Here is a 21,738-nt window from a genome sequence, read left to right on the forward strand (position 1 = left end):
GGCAAAAGGGGAAAGGAGGTGGACAAAAGGGGGAATATATAGCAAAGACAGGTAGGAGGAAAAGACAGAGGAGGAAGGGAAATCTTACCAGCAGTGAGCAGAGAATTCCTATAGCAAAACACGCAATGAAGCCTTTTATCCTGGTACCCCAGCTTAATGAAGATGCCTCAACAACCTAAAATTGAAAAAAAAAAAAATACATATACACACACATTTACTAAAAACAAAGCAAGCACATAACTAAATCTAGAAAGTGTTAAGTTGTATTAGGGAAGGCAAGGAGCACAGAATCCTACACACTCAGGCGATGTAAGTCATCAAATCCAGACTTTATCAGAGCTGTAAAGTTATTATGCAGACATGAATCTCCTCTCTAGCAGCTGACAGCTGTGCCTCCAGCTGAACATCTTCAGAGGTAGAAACTCCTTGCCTCAAGCACAACCCATTTCACCAACAGGAAGGCAAGACAGCCAATCCTAGAGTAGCCCAGAGCCTTCTTACAACCCAGGCAGAATGAGGACCACACCTGGAAAAGCATGAGTCCACCAGGAACTCACAAGTCCACCTGGGATCCTCCACCAGGCAGGGTCCCAGGAAATAAGGAAAAGATGAGGGGACGGCACTCAAGCAGCTGCTCCACTGGTCATCGTCTCCTACATCAAGTCTCACCCACATTATTCACTCTTGGTTCAAATGTTGTACTTACAGGATGCTGGCATCAGCCAACTCATCCAAGTGGCAGACAGATCCTGGTTAATTAATTACTGTCCTGTTCATCCTGATTCTTTGCCATCATGATTAATCCCTCCCTGGAGCAAAGTTCAGGAGAAGCCAGGAGTTCCAAAAACACTACTGAAACAGGAGAGCCTGTGAGTAGCTCCCAATGGTTCTTTTCCCATGTCAAAAATGACAACAGCTGGGCACAGTGGCTCATGCCTGTAATCCCAGCACTTTGGGAGGCCAAGGTGGGCGCATCACCTGAGGTTAGGAGTTCGAGACCAGCCTGACCAACATGGTGAAACCTTGTCTCTACTAAAAATACAAAAAATTAGCCGGGGGTGGTGGTGCATGCCTGTAATCCCTGCTACTTGGGAGGCTGAGGCAGGAGAATTGCTTGAACCTGGGAGGTGGAGGTTGCAGTGAGCCGAAATCATACATTGTACTCCAGCCTGGGCAACAAGAGCGTAACTCTGTCTCGGAAAAAAATGACAACAAAGTCTTTGCACTGGTGACCCTGCCAGTCTGTCCACCTGATGCAAGTGGGAACAGCTGTTCCAAGCTGGACAAAGACAGCTGCCGTGAGAGACCAACACCACACAGGGCAGCTAGGCCATGTATATTCACACAGGGCTCACCTTGTATGGCCAGCATAGTCTCCATCTAGCAATGTGGTCAGAGTTTCCTACCATATTTCCACCCAGCTGATGGAAGAAGGTAGGTAGTGGCAGAAAGTCAAGAGTCATTAGACTGGCAACTCCGTCAGCCTTGACTACCCCCAGCTCAGGGATCTGTTTTCAACCCTGTCTTCAGAGTTCCCGTCAAACCAGAAGCTTGAAAAGAAGGATGAGAGGCTCCCCTCAGGTGTGGCACGTATTGCCAAAGCCTACCTTACTCTCCACTCAGGAGAAAGGTATTTAGGTCAGGTTATACATTCATATATATTGGAACTGGGCTCATGACCCTGAACAGAAGGCACAAATTAGGGATGATAACAGACAGCAGGGGCCCAGTGTTAAGACCTGACAGATGAGCCACCTGGTTTTACGCTGAGGAAAACCTCTCCTGGAGGAGTCCGGTTTCCCAAACCCCCTTGGACTCTAAAATGAGCCATGTGATGATGCTCTGGTACCAGGCTTTACAAGGTCCCAGACAATCTAGTCAGGCTACTTCTGACTGAAGCATTTAAGCTCTCACCAAGGATAGAATAAAATGAGAAGCTACCACTCTTCCTACTCATGCAAGAACCAAAGAACTTACCTTGCCAAAGTGAGAAAAGAACTAGTTGCAGGTGGGAAGAAAAGAGCGGTAGTAGGATTGGCCTGGCTTGTTCACAGGAAGAAGCATGGTAGGAGGACTGGACTGGCTTGTCTGCAGCAAGAAAAGTGGTAGTAAGATTGGACTGGATGGTTCCCTGAGTACTAACTACATAGCATCAACAAATAGAAAAGATTCAACCTTTCTATTTGAAGAGGATAAACCATAAGGTTAAGAATGAAATTTGAATTGGCTTTGACATCTAGATTGCTAAATAACCTCAACAGAACAGTGAGATTCCAGAGAATGGCCTGAACCCGGGAGGCAGAGCCTGCAGTGAGCCGAGATAGAGCCACTGCACTCCAGCCTGGGCCACAGAGCGAGACTCCACTCTGTCTCAGTGAGATTCCAGCCCTCATACAAATCAAAATAACCGCAATAGGAAGCAATTCAGCCAAGAATGTGTTTCTGGTTTCTACCTTCAGAAAGGAAAGTGACACTCCATATCCAAGTCTCTCAAGCTGAATCCATCCAAATGTTACTCTGTTTGCCAAAATGGAAGGGGTGGGGGGCATATTTCACCACTGTATTTTTCCATTACATGTGGTTGCAAGTTCTTTTACATGCACACTTGGTCAGGGAAGGAGGAAGCTGTTGTTCCACTTCTTATAACTGGACTCAGTGAAAGCAAAACACTTCTTTTTGCCAAATTATGAAAACAAACTCATAAAATGTCTGTAAATTCATGACTGCTGGAAGCTGTGCCAGCATATTGTTTTTGGAAATTAGAGTAGCTAAAATGGTACCTGGATGGAATTTGTAGGCAATGCGCTCACAGGCAGTCTGACTGGCAGTTATTCACAAAGATCCCTTTCACTCTGTGATGTGGAGAGAAGAGGGGCTCTTGCCAAGAATAATACTAAGAATTGTTCAGAAAAACAGGATTGGTAACCAGGAGAAGGTGAGAAAGAAATACTGCTTCATTTCCACACTTTAAAATTAGATACTATTCATACCTTTCTTGTCCCCAGAATCCTTTATAAAAAACATAAAACCTATACTTTCAGAAAGAAGTCCATTGAAACTAAAGACTTAAGGTATATTTATGAAGATGAGGTATCAATCACAAAATTCATCGTGAGGTTATAATTAGATACTGCCATGCAAATTTTATAACTACCTAGGAGAGGTAGGAGAAATAGAACTAGTCACACCTTTATGGTTTGCATTAAAGGAATAAAGGTTTTAAAAAGCACTCTCTTCTAGTGACCTCTTAAAGAGATTTTAAGAGCGCCTAATTCAACTTACCACACAAAATAGCAATTTCCCCACAGAATCCTCCAGTTCTACCAGCCCCCAAACCACGAAAAATATGAGACAATCAAATCAGTACCAATATTTTAAAGGAGGCTCTGACCTAATCAGTAAACACTAAGCTGAAACAGCCTGGAAGATGAAGTTAGTCGGCAACAAAACATTTCCCAGGAATTCAAGACTCTGGAAGTGCCATACAATGATGTTATAAACAGAAATCTCACTCAGAAAGAGGAAACTGACCAACTGACCAAAGTATTTTAAAACAAGAACGAAGCACCTATTCTTTTTAAATTAGATCCAACAGATGCCTCAGCGTAACACATTAAAGCCCTTCTCACAGTATCCAACACAGACGTTCACCATTTTAGGTTAAAAACAAGCTCAGCATTTATGTTTGCAAACTTTACTATTCGTCCACTGTTGAGGGTCAGCCCACTGCTTCGTGATGATTTTCGAGACAATAATATCTGCATCATCCCACTGTCAACACTCCACCTCTCAACAGTCTGCAGGGAGAGAAAGTGTCTGCCTCTTAAGCACCAACTGTTCATAAAGGCTGGTTGACAGTCTATGGAAATAAAGCTTTAAATAACGAGGGTCAGCTACCTACGAGTCAGACCTTTCTTAGGCCCGGTCTGAGGTTCCGCTTGAGATTCATAATAGAGGCTAGAAATCAAGAAAAAAGAACCCGTGAAATTACTCCTGAGCCTTGACCAATAAAGGCAACAAATTAAAAAGAACCCACCAACTTGTTGTGAAATATCAAAAAGTTAAATTTCAGTGACTCCAACATTCGATCCCATAGAATTACTCCCTCAAGGTGAAGATTCAGAGAGCAAGTTTTACATTCTGAGATGTCATGCAGAAAGTGTAAGTCCCAGTATCACACAAAACAAAACCGAATAAAATCAGCAACCACAAACGTGGGTGACAGCAGCTTGCTGAGAAAGAAGAACTTGCTGAGAAACCAAAAGAAACACTGATTAGTTTCCAGTTGGCCATATCATCTTAACATCCTCATTTAACAGACGGGGAACGGAGGCCAAAGAATACACCAAAAAGTGAAGAGAAACGTTATTTTGTCATCCAAAAAGGAAAACAAAAGCTAAAAGCACCCCAAATAGAAATGCAGCATTTTGTGTGGTTCTACAACATAGGACATTAGTAGCCAGGTTTCAGCACGATCAAAACTTTTCTAATAGGCCGGGCGCGGTGGCTCATGTCTATAATCCCAGCACTTTGGGAGGCAGACGTGGGCGGATCACTTGAGGTCAGGAGTTCGAGACCAGCCTGACCAAGATGGTGAAACCCCGTCCCTAGTAAAAATACAAAAATTAGCCGGGTTTGGTGGCGGGTGTCTGTAATCCCAGGTACTTGGGAGGCTGAGGTGGGAGAATCGCTTGAACCCAGGAGGCGGAGGCTGCAGTGAGCCAAGATCGCGCCACTGCACTCCAGCCTGGGCGACAGAGTGAGACTCTGTCTCAGAAAAAAAAAAAAAAAAAAAAAAAAAAAAAGCTTTTCTAATAAACCAACACGCAGGCAGTTTCCTGAGGCGCTGGGTGTCTAGAGTCTAGGTGTGGGCAGTGTGGACAGAGACACAAGATGTGGTCCCTGCCCTCATGGGATGGGGGCAGTTTCTCACCCCCAATCACAAGGCAATGTGTACAGGGGCGGGTGGGAGTGTCACACCCTACAACCTAAACCGGACAGAAAACCAAGGCAGAGCTCGGGGCGCGGCCACTAGCCCCGTCGCGAGGTAGGGACCGCCACCCCAACACCCCAGTCCGGGTCTGGCTCCCCGGACCCACCCAGCAAGGGCTCCTTCCGCCAGGACCTCGGGGCCCCCAGCCCTACCCGGCCCTAAAGCGCATTCCCCGGCCGGTGGGGCCGGGGCCGACAGTCCAGTCGCCCGCTCTCCCACTCGCAGCTCAGTCCGGGGATTTCCTCCTGCGCCGTCCCCTTGTCAGGGAGGATGGGCTGAAGGGGCGCGGGGCAGAAAAGGACGCCGCGGCCACTGCCCCGTGTAGTGCCAGGCCTCTTCGCGGAGCCCTGCAGAAGAAGAGCTGGAGAAGGGGCAGAGCTACGGTCCAGAAACTCCAGAGAGTCCCCGCAGGCTTCCCAGGCCCGGGCAGGGGACGCAGGGCGGGAGCGCGGCGAGAAGGGGCCGACGGCCCCGGGCTCACTCACCTCAGACAGGCCGCTCCGGTCCTCCGTGTCCTGCCCGCTCAGCACCTTCTTCAGCTTGTCCATTGCGGCCCAGTCCCCACCAGCTCCAGTCCCTCAGCGGCAGCCTGTTGCGTTCGCTAAGTTGACGGCTCTTCCGGGTGCTAGGCAGCCGCCCCGCCGCCCGCGCGCCTACCGCGGCGCGCCCCGCCCAGGCACCTGCCCACCTGGGGGTTCCCGGCATGCCCCGCGCGCCCGCGCCGGCGCCCGCCTCCGCTTGTTTTGGTCCCGGGGGTCGGGTCGGGTCGGAGGGGCTGGGATTGAAAACCACCAGGCGCTGCCAAACACTGATTCGGCGTCCGGAGCAGTTTTAAACCGGAACGGGCCGCGCTCCCTCGCCCTACTTGATCCAGTCAACGAATGCTGAGCACCTACCACGTGCAAGGCTCTGGAGAAACAAAGACGGCGAAGAAGCCTTGTGCAGACGGGAACAAAGGCTGTGGTTCATCCATATTGCGATCGTGCCTACACAGGAAAAGATTTTTTTAATCACTCAAGGGCTTAGCCTGGTGTGGTGGGGCATGCCTGCAAGCCCAGCTACTCCGGAGGCTGAGGCAGGAAGCTCACTTGAGCCAAGGAGTTCCAGGCTGTAATGAGCTATGACCAGGATACTGCACTCCAGCCTGGGCAACAGAGCAAGACTCTGTCTCAAAAAAAAAAAAAAACTGACTGAAGGAATGTTGAAAGGAATAATAGATTGTTAAATTGTTTTGTGTTTGTACAATAGTTTGTTTTACTGACCTTAAAAAAACTAAAAATAGACTGGGCATGGTGGCTCATGTCTGTATTCCCAGCACTTTGGGAAAATGGATTGAGCCCGGGAGTTCCAGACCAGCCTGGGCAACATAGGGAGACCTCATCTCTTCAAAACATTTTTAAAAATTAGCCAGGCTGGCGGGGCACCTGTAATCCAAGCTACTTGCGCGGCTGAGGAGGAAGAATGGCTTGGACTCAGGAGGTCAAGGCTGCAGTAAGCCATGATGTCAGTACAGTAAGCCACTGCACTCTAGCCTGGGCAACAGAGTGGAAACAATACAAATGGCCACCAGCTGATTAGTGGTAAATAAAATGTGACATACCCATGCAATAAAAAGGAATGGAGTACTGACACATGCTACAACGTGGATGAACCTCGAAAACATTGTATTAAGTGAAAGAAGTGTGGACCCCGAAAATTTGAGACAGGTCTCGTTAACCAGGAAGTTTCTTTTGCCAAGGTTGAGGAACAGCACCTGTGACACAGCCTCAGGAAGTCCTGACGACATGTGCCCAAGGTCGTTGGGGCATAGCTTGGTTTTATACATTTTAGGGAGAAATGAGGCATCCGTCAATATGTGTAAGAAGTACATTGGTTTTGTCTGGAAAGGCAGGACAACTCGAAGCAAAGGCAGGAAGACTCAAGCGGGGAGGGGGCTTCCAGGTCACAGATAGGTGAGAGATAAATGGTTGCACTCTTTTGAGTTTTTGATCAGCCTTTCCAAAGGAGGCAATCAGATGTGCATTTATCTCAGTGAACACAGTGATAACTTTGAATAGAATGAGAGGCAGGTTTGTTCTAAGCAGTTCCCAGCTTGAATTTTCCCTTTAGTTATTTGAGGGGGGCCCAAGATATTTCCCTTTCACAGAAGCTAGACACAATAGACCATATATTGTATGATTTCATTTATAGGAAATGTCCAGAATAGGCAAACCCATAGAAACAGAAAGTAGACTAATGGTTGCCTAGGGATGGAGGAGGGGAAATGGTAATAAGAGACTAATGGGGTGATTTAAATGTTCTGGAATTAGATTGTGGTAATGGTTGTATGCACAGCTCTGAACATACTAAAAACCATTGAATTGTATGCTTTGAGTTAATTGTATGGCATATGAATTGTATTGCAATAAAGCCATTTCAAAAATGCTTAGAACAGTGCTCAGTATATATTTTACAATCCATTAATATTATCTATTGTAAAATGTAACAGGCATTCACTCTTATCTTTCTCCAATGTGTCTGAGTCTGAACCCAGAATATGGGCTCCTGATTTACCTACAGGTATATTTGCACATTGTGCAGTTGGCCCATTACAAGGTGATTCATTTTAGCATTGTTTGTAATGGAAAAAAATTGGAAACAACTTAAAAGTTCATGAATGAGGGAAGTGCTTGAATAAATTATGGTACATTCATTCACAAGAATACTAAGTAGTCATTAAACACAGAAGAATGAGGAAGGTTTAATAAATGTCTTCAGAAGGTTTTTTTCTGACTGTGCCACACCATCCCTTGAAGGATCTTTGTAAATGTAAGTCTGACTCATTTGTTGCCCTGCTTAACATCTCACACAGTGTGGTAAACTGAAAAATGTTCCCCAAAAGATATCCATGTCCTAATCTCTGGAACGTGTACATGTTACCTTAGATAGTGAAAAGTGGAGTGGGGGCGGTATTTTGTGCAGCTAATTAAGGATCTTAAAATAGATTATGCACAATTATCCAGGTGAGCCATAAATGCAATCATGTATATCCTTATAAGAGGGAAGCAGAGGGAGATTTGACACTGACAGAAGAGAAGGCACTGTGACCACAGAGGCAGAGATGGGAGTGATGCAGCCACAAGCCAAGGAATGCCAGTAGCCACTGGAAGCTGGAAGAGGCAAGGAAAGGATTCTCCCCTAGAGCCTCCAGAGGGAGCATAGTCCTGCCAATAGCTTGTTTTCAGCATTTCTGGCCTCCAGAACTGTGAGAGAATCCATTTCTGTTGCCACCAAATTTGTGATATGTAACAGCAGCTGCAGGAAACTAATGCCCATGTTCCCTACCACCTACAAATAAATTGCTGCTGACTTCTCAGCAACACATACCTTCCTCTTTGGGTTCATCTCTCTCCTTTCTCTCACATACTGCAGGCTCCAGGCATAGGAGACTGTAGTTCCTGAACTCATTGTGTTCCCTGCCTTGTCCTGGAAAACACCTAGTCTTTTCCATCCTTGTCCCTTTCCCTTCCCCCAACACACAGTTCTCTCAAGTCACCTTATTCTTACCTCCACCGTAACACTTAGCACAATATGCTCCATTTGTTCACATTAGGGTCCCTATGGGGCATAGATCTTGTCTTTCCATCCCCAGTGCCAAGCACAGTGCCTAGAATGTATAGTAGGTGCTAAATAAATAGTAACCTACTCTAGTCATTGGCCAGGCGTGGTGGCACATGCCTGTAATCCCAGCAATTTGGGAGGCCAAGGCAGGTGGATTAGGAGGTCAGGAGTTCGAGACCAGCCTGTCCAACATGGTGAAACCCTGTCTCTACTAAAAATACAAAAAAAAATTAGCCGCCCATGGTGGCAGGCACCTATAATCCCAGATACTCTGGAGGCTGAGGCAGGAGAATCACTTGAACCCGGGAGGCAGAGTTGCAGTGAGCCAAGATCGCCCCATTGCACTCCAGCCTGGGCAACAAGAGCGAAACTTCGTCTCAAATAAATGAATAAATAAATAACCTACTCTAGTCACTGGTCACATTCTCATTCCCCACTGTGCAATGCAGATGCAATCAAGTCCTCAAGCCTGAGTGATGTACTCCCTCACAGCCTTTCTGTACCTCTGTTTTGCCAGGATGAACAAACAGGAAGCTTTAGATGAAATTTTATGTGTGCTCTGTTACATTTCACCCTCCTCTCAGCAAAAGCTAAACACAAAGAAAGTTCTTACAAAGTCTCTTAGAAGTGTGTGTGCAAGGAAGCTCTAAGGAGTTAGTTTCCAAGGAATAGGAAATAAGGCAGTCCTCTGAGCATTATTAATGCATGAAATTAACACAGAAATCATCAGGGTGGACATATTCCTACTTGGTTATTAAGAAAAAGCCCTTAGAAAATCATGATTGAATACCTTAATGTATCTAGAATAGGAAAAGGAGAAGGGAAGGAAGGCCATTCCTCAAACTGGTTAATCCTAGGGTCTAGGAAAAGGAGACTCCTAAGGCAGTGTTGGCAAAGCCCATTTAAGCACAGCACAGGTAAGACATAGTTCTGGTGTCTGAGTCCCACATGAAGCAGGTATATCCTTATCACAATTGTAAGAGCCTAGGCCACCATGCAAATCCTGAACTTTCTTCCTTTTTTTTTTTTTTTTGAGATGGAGTCTTGTTCTGTCACCCAGGCTGGAGTGCAGTGGCACGATCTCGGCTCACTCCAACCTCCACCTCCCAGGTTCAAGCGATTCTCCTGCCTCAGCTTCCCAAGTAGCTGGAACTACAGGTGTGCACCACAACACCCAGCTAATTTTTGTATTTTTTTAATAGAGACGGGGTTTCACTATATGTTGGCCAGGCTGGTCTCGAACTCCTGACCTCTCAGGTGATCTGCCCGCCTCAGCCTCCCAAAGTGCTGGGATTACAGGCGTGAGCCACCGCATCCAGCCTATTCTTTTATTTTGATTGCTTACATACCAAGAAGGCTTCTCCATTATAAAATCTGCTGCTCCCAGGAAGATGTCAGTCTTCTGAATGGTCACAATTTAGACCTTGAAGCCGCGAAGCCAAGAGACAGATCTTTGAAGGACACTTAGGGTTGTGCCATTCTGTGGATATTTGTAGGGGCAGCCAGGCCTCCCCTCTACTTCCCGTGGGTATTCTTGCCTTTTCTTCAGTCTTCCACATGAAATAAATAAGTGAAGTAAAAACCCTGGCTGAACCAATCAGGACGGTGCCTCTTGTTCTATTTTGGCATCACAGACCCTTTTGAGAGTATGATTGTCATGGAGCCTCTCCCCACCTGCCCCTGTGGGGAAAAGTGGCCCACACTACCAGCGGTGTCATATATGCCAGGCGTTCTGCCATGACTATGGGCCCTTGGTTGAAAACCCCAGGTTTAGAGAAAAACATTCAGATACACACCACCAGCCTTATATATCGCTCCAAGCCCTAGATTGCTTTGTGTGTTCACCTGATTTTAGTGATGGAGTAAGAGTTTAAATGATTTTTCCAAAGTCCCTTTGAGGGAGAGGCATGACCATTTAAAGGTAGGAAAGGAAGCTGAAAAGTAACTGTTTGATGTCAGTATTCTCATGGCCCCATGGCTTCTTTATCAATTACAATATAGCTGGCTGATAAACAGTTGTACAGACAGGGATGAAAGAAACCATTTAAATCCAGGAGTGTTCAGAATTGCAGATAATAAGACTCTCCCAGTCATCACTGCAGAGAAGTAACTTTGCAATACATGAATGTTGTAAGGAGGGCTCTGATGCCCCACCTCATACCTGCTTGCCACCTGAATCCCCGTGCACCAGCAATAGACATGCAGTTTGATATGCTTTGGTTCTGTGTCCCCACCCAAATGTCATCTGGAATTATAATCCCCACGTGTCAGGGGAAGGGCCTAGTGGGAGGTGATTGCATCAGGTGGGTGGTTTCCCTTACGCTGTTCTCACGATAGTGAGTTCTCATGAGATCTGATGGTTTAAAAGTGTGTGGCAGTTTCTCCTTCACTCTTTCTCCCTGACACCATGTGAAGAAGGTCCTTGGTCCCCGTTCACTTTCCATCATGATTGTAAGTTTCTTGAGGCCTCCCTAACTGTGCAGAATTGTGAGTCAATTACAATTAAGCCTTTTTTCTTCAAAAATTACCCAGTCTCAGGAGGTTCTTTATAGCAGTGTGAAAACAGACAGTCGTTTCTCTCCTCACACCCAGCCGTGTGTGTGTGTGTAGGGGCGGGGGGTTCGGGGCGGGGCGTGGGGAGGATAGCAGAAAGTGGTTTACACAGAGAAATCCCCCCTCCCTCTGTCTCTGTACGGGGGAGCTGTTTCCTCCTTCCTTGCATCTTTCTTGACTATTGAACTTTTCGCTCCTTAAAACTGCTCCACATGTGTCCATGTTGTTTTATCAAAATTGGTGCAAGACTAAGGACCCTGGTGTTCGAACACTCCAGTCATCAGAGCTGTCTCAGTATTGGGAAGGGGGATCCAGCCATCAACCTGGAGCCAAACCCCAACCAACGAGATGAGACTATAAATGGGACAATCTGGGGCACGTTCCACAAGGTTCTGCAGAAGTCTCCAGCAAGATTAAGCCCCTTTTGACCACAGCTGCAATCCCCACGTTCATGACCACACCTTCTTTGCCTTTTCTTCCTGTCTCCCTTTCCCACTTTCTCACCTGTTCTTCCTGAGATTGCCTGTCAAACTGCCTGCCTGCCTCCTGATTCTTGTCTCAGGGTACATTTTGAAGGAAACCCAAACCAAGACGGGGTAGTATTTGCTGTAATGGGCTTTTATTTCTATCTTAAATTCAGGTCTCAGAAAAACCTGGCACTTGTAAACCAAAAATAAAATTCTAAGGCCCTCCAACCATCAGAATGGGCCCCTCCTCTTGGCCCAGAGCATTCCAAAGTTAACCTGAAAATCTAGTTCAGGCCACAACAAGATGGTGGGGTCGAACATGCCTCAGTGTGCCCTCCTGCCTTTTGGAATTCAGGAAAAGCTGACTAGCATTAACATCAATACAGACCTTAAGTCTGATAAAAGACATCTGCAATGTATTCTCTCTGAAGCCTCCTACTTGGAGGCTTCATCTGCAATATAAACTCTTGGTCTCTATAACCCCTTTAGGGAAACCAGACATTTATTTCTATTGATAGAACTCTTTCAACCAATTGCCAATCAGAAAATTTTTAAATTTACCTATGACTTGGAAGCCCCGCTTCAATTTGTCTTGCCCTTCCAGATCAAACCAGTGTAAATGTTACATGTGTTGACTGATGTATTATGTCTCCCTAAAATGCATAAAAGCAAGCTGTGCCCCAGCCACCTTGGGCACATGCCATCACAACCTCTTGAGGCTGTGTCACAGGCGTATCCTTAACCTTGGCAAAATAAACTTTCTCAATTGATTGAGACCTGTCTCAGATACGTTTGTGGGTTCACACACTGTAACACTAATCCAGACTTAAAATCCACATGGGCATTTTCTCTGCCAGTGCCCTGCTATGGTTTGAATATGTCATATCCCCCAAAAATCACGTGTTAGAAACTCAATCCCCATACAACAGTATTAAGAGATGGGATCTTTATGAGATTATTATTATTATATTATATTAATGCTATTATCACAGGAGTGGATCCCTTATAGAAAGACCAGTTCAGCCTCCTTTTCTCTCTCCTGCCCTCTGCCTTTTGTCATGGAATGACGCAGCTAGAAGGCCCTTGACAGATACTGGCCCATTGATCTTGAACTTCCCAGTTACAGAACTGTGAGCCAATAAGTTTCTGTTCATTTTAAGTTACCCAGTCTGTGGTATTCTGTTATAGGAGCACAAAACAGACTATGACATGCCATAAATACAACATACGTAGGAAAACACACATATCTAAAGATTTTATTATTATTATTATTATTATTATTATTATTATTATTTAGAGACAGGGTCTTGCTACGTTGCTCAGCCAAGTCTCAAACTCCTGGCCTCAAGCAACCCTTTCACCTCAACTTCCCAAGTGGTGGGGATTACAGGTATAAGCCACTGTACCTAGCTCTATCTAAAGATTTTTTACTGAAGAGTATCAATCTGAAATAATCAAAAGGATCAGGATTCAGTTTTAAAGAGCTTATTCAAGAGAAGCTGAAGCCATTCCTGGATGCACCCCTTCAGAGAAATGAGTTTAGTGCTTCGAAGTCAAAAGCTAAATTTTTTCTTATATAGGAAAAAGACAAATTTAACAAGATTACAACATTTTCTATACAAAACTGATTTATGAGTTATAACAAATTAATTAGTTACAGTTTGTTTCCATGTAGCTTGTTTTCTTTTGCTTATAACTGGTTTTTCATTTCCTTTCCAATTTTAAAGAGTGTATTTAACATTCCATCTTAAGCCATATGATAGCCTAGAAATCTTTGTGTCAGAAAGGTAAGGGGGGGTCAATGTATAATGAAAGTCTACAGTTAGAGGGAAGGGGGTCCTCCCTGGCACCCTTCAACCATTTACATTTTATGAAACAATGCGTGAAAGGGAAAAGGCTTAATTTGTTATTAGACAAACAAAAGCTTACAGCTTATAGCTGCCTAGTTTACAGCCTGTCAATGACTCAGGCCCTGAAATTCTCATTCCTTTAAGGCTCAAAATAATTTAGCATTCCAATAGCTTAGACTTTGAATTACTTATTTTCACAAGAGGACACCTGTAGGCAGGTTTTCCACAAACACTACCTGACCCTTTATTTATAATGCAACTCAAGAAGGCCCTGGCCTGGCACAGTAGCTCATGCCTGTAATCCCAGCACTTTAGGAGGCTGGGGCAGGCAGATTGCTCGAGCCCAGGTGTTCGAGACCAGCCTGGGAAATACAGGGAGACACTGTCTCTACAAAAGTAAAAATAGAAATAAGCCAGGCATGGTGGCATGGGCCTGCAGTCTCAGCTATGCGGGAGGCTGAGGCAGGAGGATCACTTGAACCCGGGAGGTAGGGGTTGCAGTGAGCTGAGATCATGCCACTGCACTACAGTCTGGGCAACAGAGTGAGACCTTGTCTCCAAAAAAAAGGCTGGGCATGGCAGCTCATGCCTATAATTCCAGCACTTTAGGAGGCTGAGGTGGGAGAACTGCCTGAGGTCAAGAGTCTGAGACCAGCCTGGCCAACATAGTGAAACCCTGTCTCTACCAAAAATATAAAAATTAGCCAGGCATGGTGGTACATGCCTGTAATCCCAGCTACTCAGGAGGCTGAGGCAGGAGAATCTCTTGAACCCAGGAGACGGAGGTTGCATTGAGCTGAGATCACACTAATGCACTCCAGCCTGAGACTCCGTCTCAAAAAAAACAAACAAAAAAGGAAGGCCCTAAGACAACAGGCTTCATGCCTCACATTTATAAAGAGTATCAAGTCCTCCAGACAGCTAAGTTTGTGATGATACGAAAGATTAGGGAAAGATTTTCATATTTTGTGAATCACTGAGGGAAGCTATGTGGTTAAGTACATAAGGAAAAAAACTAGACTATTTCTAGTTTCTGGAAGCAGCATTATCTGTAACTTTGTTTGGATGGTCTTAATAACAATCCTGTAAATGTTAATGTGAGAAATGACTAATAAACAGTTATTAAAAATGAGGCTTTAATTTGCCTTATTTGCATAACACTGATTGCGCCATTGGTTATCCCCTCTCCTGAATCACCAATCTGATTATTGGGCTATTCCCCATAGACATGACTGTCCCCACAAATCCCTAGCTACCAGCCTGTTTCTTTTAAAGCAATTTTGTTGAGAGATCTATCTTCATATTTCATTTTCGAAGTGCAGTCTGGCTTCTGCTGTCATCACTTCCCCAGAACTGTATAAAATTAGCAATATCAGGCTACGAATGGTGGCTCACGCCTGTAATCCCAGCACTTTGGGAAGCTGAGGCGGGCAGATCATTTGAGCCCAGGAGTTCAAAACCAGCCTAGACAACATGGCGAAAACCCGTTGCTGCAAAAAATACAAAAAAATTAACTGGACATGGTGGTGTGCACCTGTAGTCCCAGCTACCAAGGAGGCTGAGGTGGGAGGATCACTTGAGCCCGGGGAGGTTGAGGCTGCAGTGAGCTGTGATCACGCCACTACACTCCAGCCTGGGCAACAAAGCAAGGCCACGTCTTAATAAAAAGAAAAAAAAAATCAGCAATATCTCTGTGCTGCCAATAAAAACTCCTGTCATCTTACTATTAATAGTTCCCTTAACAGCATTCAATTCAGATGCCAACTCCTTCCTAGAAACATTCTTCTCTACTCTTGGCTTCTATGTTACTGTACTCTCCTGGCTTCTACATTGCCTATTCCTTCTTCTCTCTTGATCTCCAAGTGCTGTTCAGGGATCAGGAATCCCTCCAAGGCCTTCGTTATTTCTTTTTCTTTTTTTTTATGAGACGGAGTCTCGCTCTGTCACCCACGCTGGAGTGCAGTGGCGCGATCTCGGCTCACTGCAAGCTCCGCCTTCCCGGGTTCACGCCATTCTCTTGCCTCAGCCTCCGGAGTTGCTGGGACTACAGGCGCCCGCCACCACACCGGGCTAATTTTGTGTATGTTTTAGTAGAGACGGGGTTTCACCGTATTAGCCAGGATGGTCTCAATTTCCTGACCTCGAGATCCGCCCGCCTCAGCCTCCCAAAGTGCTGGGATTACAGGCGTGAGCCACTGCGCCCGGCCTACTTCTTTTTCTTTCTAGTTTTTTTCAAGTTCCAGATACTAATTAATCCATATAATCTCCAATCCAATATATCAACATGATTTCATGCATTTAGAGGAGAAATATTTCCTGATTAAGTGGAAAAGTGTGCAGATGGCTTCTGGAAGACCTTCTTTCTAAAGCAGCTTTATAGGGAAACATTTAGAAATCTGGACCTTCTTTCTTCAGTATGCTGTAATTCACATTCACTGGGTAGAACTTGTATGGATCATTGGGACCCAGTTTGTTTCAGGGTACTGGGTTATTCTTTCCGTCTCAACTAACATCTGGATTGAACGATGCCAGACACAAGACACACAGTGCTGCTCCAGTACCTTCAGCTCCAATAAACACAAAGAGGGGATCAAGCTCAGATGCTTCTTGGCCTGACCGAGGATCTGGTGGAGCATGTTGGCAGCATTTGAAAGGAAAGAAACTCTTCATTTCTTTGTCAACATTAAGTGATTTCATTCATTTATACGACTTTAAAAGTTACCTATATTGGTGATCATCCTCAATTTCTTTCTTTAGTTCAGGTATCTCTTGAGCTACAGATTCAGTTACCCATCGAACTACACATTAGGCCGGGTGCAGTGGCTCATGCCTGTAATCCCTGCACTTTGGGAGGCCAAGGCGGGCAGATCATGTGAAGCCAGAAGTTCAAGACCAGCCTGGCCAACATGGTAAAACTCTGCCTCTTCTGAAAATACAAAAATTAGCTGGGCATGATGGTGTGTACCTGTAGTCCCAGCTACTCAGGAGGCTGAGGCAGGAGAATGGCTTGAACCCAGGAGGCGGAGGTTGCAGTGAGCCAAGATCGTGCCACTTCACTCCAGCCTGGGCACCAGAGTGAGACTCTGTCTCAAAAAAAAAAAAAAAGAAAAAGAAAAAGAAAAAAAAAGAAACTACACATTAAACGTTTTCATTTGGATGTCTCAGGCATTCCAAACTTAACATGGTCAAGAGGAATTTTAATTCCTCCAAACCTTTCCCTCCTTTCTGTCTTCAACACATTACATAGCACCAATAGCCTCCTAATTGGTCAAGACCAAAACTTAAACATCCTCCTTCATTCTTTCATTTCCTTCACTCCTAATGTTGAATTTATAAGGAAATCCAATAAATTCAATCTTCAAAATATTCTTTGAGTTCACTTTTCCTCATATCCACTACCACAGCTCTAGATCACACAGCATCACTCCCGTTGCCTACTGAAACAGCCTCCTAAGTTGACTGCTACTCCTCTAAATACCTTCAATCCATTCCCCACCTAGCGGCTAACATGAATTGAAAATGTCAGATCTCTTGCCCCCTATGCTTAACTTTTCATTATTTCTTATTGCATCAAAATAAAATCTATCCTCCTTAAACGTGGACTACAAAATGCTGCATAATCTAACCCTAGCCAGTCTCTTCAGTCTCATCTTGTGCTCAAGCAATACATCTCTCTCCACTTTCATAAATATGCCAATCTTTTCATTGACTGTTCTCCATTGTTTCCTCTCTTACAAACTCTTCCCACCCCAAATATATCCCATGACTAAATTACTTTTATGTTCAGGATTCAGCTTAAATAGCATGCCCTCAGTATAGTGCCCAGAATACCTCTTATTATTTATTATTATTATTATTATTATTATTATTATTATTTTAGGATGGGAACTCACTCTGTTGCCCAGGCTCGAGTGCAGTGGCATGATCACTGCTCACTGAAGCCTCAACATCTAGGACTCAAACAATCCTCCCACCTCAGCCTCCCAAGTATCTGGGACAACAGACATGTGCCACCATTCCTGGCTACTGTTTTTTATTTTTTGTAGAGATGAGGTCTCCCTATGTTTCCCAGGCTGGTCTCAAACTCCTGGGCTCAAGCGATCCTCCCACCTCAGCCTCCCAAAGTGCTGGGATTATGGGCATGAGGCATGGTGCCCAGACTTCTTCTTCTTCTTTCAATTGTTTTTCAAATTCTTTTTTGTTCTTAAATTCATGTTTATTAAAGTATGGTTACATATAAAGAAATTTGCCTTTTTTAGGTATACAATTCAATGAGTTCTGACAAACCTATATGGTCAAGTAAGTACCACCACAATAAAAATTTAGCATATTCCATCACACCTAAAATTTCCCTCATGTCCTTTCATATTCAATACTTCCCCCCTCTTGCAGCAATTGATCTGATTTCTGCCAATGGTTTTGCCTTTCCAGAATGTCATTGCGATGATGAATTTTATGTGTGAACTTGACTAGGCCACAGGGTGCCCAGATATTTGGTCAAACACTATTCTGGGTATATCTGTGAGGGGGTTTCTGAATGAGATTAACATTTGCATTGGTAAACTGAGTAAAGACTACAAATTAGGCTACCCTCCCTGATGTGGGTGGGTCTTGTCCAATCCACTGAAGCCTGAATAGATCAGAAAGGCCAAGTAAAGGTAACATCTCCTGCCTGACTGCCTTGAGCAAGGACATCAATCTTTTGCTTTCTTTGAACTTGAACTGAAACAATGGCTCTTCTTGGGTCTCAAGCCTGCTAGCTTTTGAACTGGAACTGACACCATTGGCTATCCTGATTCTCAGGCCTTCAGACTTGTACTGGAACTATACCATAGGTTCTCCTAAATCTCCAGTTTGCCGACTGCATGTCTGGGAACTTCTCCGCATCCGTAATCACATGATCTAACTCTTCACAATATATCTATTTAGATAGATGGATGGGTGACTGGACAGATAGGTAGAAAGGTAGGTAAGTAGTTACATAGGCAGGCAGGCAGACAGAGACAGAGATTAGATAGATAGATAGATAGATAGATAGATAGATAGATAGATAGATAGATAGATAGATAGAAAGAATAGATTGGATAGAATAGATTATAGATTAGATAAATAGATTATAGATTAGATAGAATAGATGGTAGATAGATAGATAGATAGATAGATAGATAGATAGATAGATAGATAGATAGATATGCTCTTTCTTTATGTAGCTCCAAGTTTCTGACCTATATCATTTTTCTTTTCTCTGAGAAACTTTTAACATTTATTGTAAGGCAGATCTACTGGCAACAAACTTCTTCAGCTTTTGTTTGTCTGAGAAAGTCTGTACTTCTCCTTCACCTCTGAAGAATCATTTTACAGGACACAGAATTCTAGGTTGGTAATTTTTTTCTCTCAACACTAGATTTCACTGACCTCCTTGCTTGCATGTTTCTGAGGAGAAGTTGGGTATAATTTTTATCTTTTCTCCTCTGCAGGTAAGATGTCTTTTTCCTCTGACTTTTTAAAGACTTTTAAAATATAGGATCTTTAAAATATGGTATTCCTAGGTGTCATTTTTTTTGTGGTGATGATTGTGGTTATTGTTGTCTTGGCATTTATCCTGTGTGGTGTTCTCTGAGCTTCCTGAATCTGTGATTTGATATCTGACATTAATTTGCAAAAATTCTCAGTCATTATTGCTTCAAGTATTTCTTCTGTTCTTTTATTTATTTCTTCTCCTTCTGGTATTTTCTTTTTTTCTTTTCTTTTTTGAGAGGAAGTCTCGCTCTGTTGCCCAGACTGGAGTGCAGTGGTGTAATCTCGGCTCACTGCAACCTCTGCCTACAGATGTGAGCCACCGCACCTGGCCTCCTTCTGGTATTTTCTTTTCTATTTTTATTTTTATTATGATATGGAGTCTCACTGTGTTGCCCAGGCTGGAGTGCAGTGGCACGGTCTCGGCTCACTGCAACCTCTGCCTCCCAGGTTCAAGTGATTCTCCTGCCTCAGCCTCCTGAGTAGCTGAGATTACAGGCACCCGCCACCACGCCTGGCTAATTTTTGTATTTTTATTAGAGACAGGGTTTCACCATGTTGGCCAGGCTGGTCTCGAACTCCCGACCTCAGGTGATCCACCCACCTCAGCCTCCCAAAGTGCTGGGATTACAGGTGTAAGCCACTGTGCCTAGCCCCTGTGGTATTTTCATTCCACTTACGTAATACCTCTTGTAGTTGTCTGATCTCTTGGATTTTCTGTTGGGATTTTTTTTTTCAATCTTTTTTTTCTTTTTGCTCTTCCATTTTGGAAGTTTCTATTGAGATACACTCAAGTTCAGAGATTGTTTTCTCAGCCATGTCCAATCTATTAACAGACCCATCAAAAGCATTCTTCATTTCTGCTGCAGTGTTTTTATTTCTGGCATTATGTTTATGCTTAGAATTTCCATCTCTCTGTTCACCCATTGCCCATCTGTTCTTGCAGGCTGTCTACTTTATTCACTAGAGTCTTCAGCATATGAATCAGTTGTTTTAAGTTCATGGTCTGACCATTTCAACATCCATGTCATATATGAATCTGGTTCTGAGGATTGCTCTGTCTCTTAAAACTGTGGAGTTTTTGTTCTGTTTTGCCTTTTAGTCTGCCTTGTAGTTTTTTTTTCTTGATATCTGAACATGATGTAGTACTTAAAAGGGGCTATAGTAAAAAGGCAAGGCCTTTAGTAATGTGTGGGAAGATGTGTGGGAAGGAAAGGTATTTTATAGTCATATGATTAGGTCTCAGTCTTTTTTTTTTAAGTCTTTTCATTTTTATTACTCAAAAAATTTTCTTTCTTTCCTTTTTTTTTGAGAAGGAGTCTCGCTGTACCACCCATGTTCAAGCGATTCTCCTGCCTCAGCCTCCCGAGTAGCAGAGATTACAGGTGCATGCCACCATGCCTGGCTAATTTTTGTATTTTTAGTAGAGACAGGGTTTCACCATGTTGGTCAGGCTGGTCTCGAACTCCTGACTTCATGATCTGCCCGCCTCGGCCTCCCAAAGTGCTGGGATTACAGGTGTGAGCCACGACGTCCAGCAAAATTTTCATTTTTTATTTAGCTTTTTGACTCTGTGCTTGTGCCTTCAACGCTTTCACAACAATTTTCTGCTCCTCGATAAGGAAAGCATGCTTGATCCTGTCATCAACACATTTAGCACAAATGGAACCACCATATTCCCTGCTGACATGTTTTTTTGTTTTGGACAATTTCATAAGAACTTTAGGTCTCACAGCACAAACTCCTCGAAATCTGCCTGGGCACATGCCACATGCAGATTTTGTTGATTTCCCAACCTTCTTGGTATAAAGGTAAACAATTCTATTACCCGGGGTTCGGGACAGCCTAGTTTTGTTAGAGGCTATATTGTAGGAAAGCCTACGATGGTATATCAAATGCTGGACCTTTCTGAGTGCCTGTACACAACATCAGCGAAAGAGGAAGAAGAAAGTCTTTGCGAGTTCAAAGGTCAAATAGGATTCAGTCTCAGTCTTTTAATGAGCCTGTGCCTCTGGACTTCACAAGTGCTTCTCAGTACCTCCCTCCCCACCACTGGGTGTAACAGAATAGCTAGAGCTGGCTGGAGTAAGATATTTCTCTTCCCCCAAGCAGTAAGACTCTGAAAAAACTTTACTAGATTAGGCTCTGGTAAAACAGTTTCTCTCAAGGGCAGGCCTTGTTAAGAACAGAAAGCTCCGGCATATTTCAATGTGGTTCCTTGTCCCCTTCCCCTGATGAAATCCCAAAGGGATTTTTAGCCAGTCTTTGCTGTGAGAACCTGACTGAGTGCCTGGAGGTAAAACTCAGAGAAGTGTGGCGGTTGCCTTATGACTGGGTCCCCCTGGAGTTTTTATTTAATTTATTTGTTTTATTTTATTTTTTGAGATGGAGTCTCACTCTGTTGCCCAGGCTGGAGTGCAATGGTGTGATCTTGGCTCACTGCAACCTCTGCCTCCTGGGTTCAAGTGATTCTCATGCCTTAGTCTCCCAAGTAGCTGAAATTACAGGCGCATGCTACCACACCTGGCTAATTTTTGTATTTTTAGTAAAGATGGGGTTTTGCCATGTTGGCCAGGCTGGTCTCGAGCTCCTGAATTCAGGTGATTTGCCTGTCTTGGGCTCCAAAGTGCTGGGATTACAGACATGAGCCACCACACCTGGCCCCCCTGGAGTTTTTAATCTCAGACTTGTCCACACTGAGCCTCCAGCTATTTGTCAAGCACAATTTAGATTTTCCTACCCTGGCACTAGTGCCCAT

General features: G+C 44.3%; 2 protein-coding genes and 1 pseudogene across 3 annotated transcripts in view; all 3 read right to left on the bottom strand.

The window, feature by feature from the left end:
- Nucleotides 1–7,414, bottom strand: part of SFT2D2 (SFT2 domain containing 2) — a 28,732-nt gene extending 21,318 nt beyond the window's left edge. For both annotated transcript variants that reach the window (XM_054496506.2, XM_054496492.2), the window contains exons 1-2: nt 5,479–7,414; nt 89–175 (exon numbers count right to left, since the gene is read on the bottom strand). In XM_054496506.2, the coding sequence (XP_054352481.1) occupies nt 89–175; nt 5,479–5,541 (150 nt within the window). In that variant the 5' untranslated portion in view covers nt 5,542–7,414. The remainder of the gene's footprint in view (nt 1–88; nt 176–5,478) is intronic.
- An 8,437-nt stretch (nt 7,415–15,851) lies between these two features.
- LOC129015820 (cytochrome c oxidase subunit NDUFA4-like) lies at nt 15,852–16,099 on the bottom strand (annotated as a pseudogene).
- A 4,418-nt stretch (nt 16,100–20,517) lies between these two features.
- LOC129038604 (large ribosomal subunit protein eL34-like) lies at nt 20,518–21,738 on the bottom strand. Its single transcript, XM_054491823.2, has 2 exons — nt 21,721–21,738; nt 20,518–20,896 (listed from the first exon to the last, which is right to left on the bottom strand). The coding sequence occupies exons 1-2, from the start codon at nt 21,736–21,738 to the stop codon at nt 20,534–20,536; spliced, it is 381 nt and encodes a 126-aa protein (XP_054347798.1). The 3' UTR covers nt 20,518–20,533.

The sequence above is a fragment of the Pongo pygmaeus genome, chromosome 1, assembly GCF_028885625.2.
Source record: "Pongo pygmaeus isolate AG05252 chromosome 1, NHGRI_mPonPyg2-v2.0_pri, whole genome shotgun sequence".
NCBI classification, from domain to species: domain Eukaryota; kingdom Metazoa; phylum Chordata; class Mammalia; order Primates; family Hominidae; genus Pongo; species Pongo pygmaeus.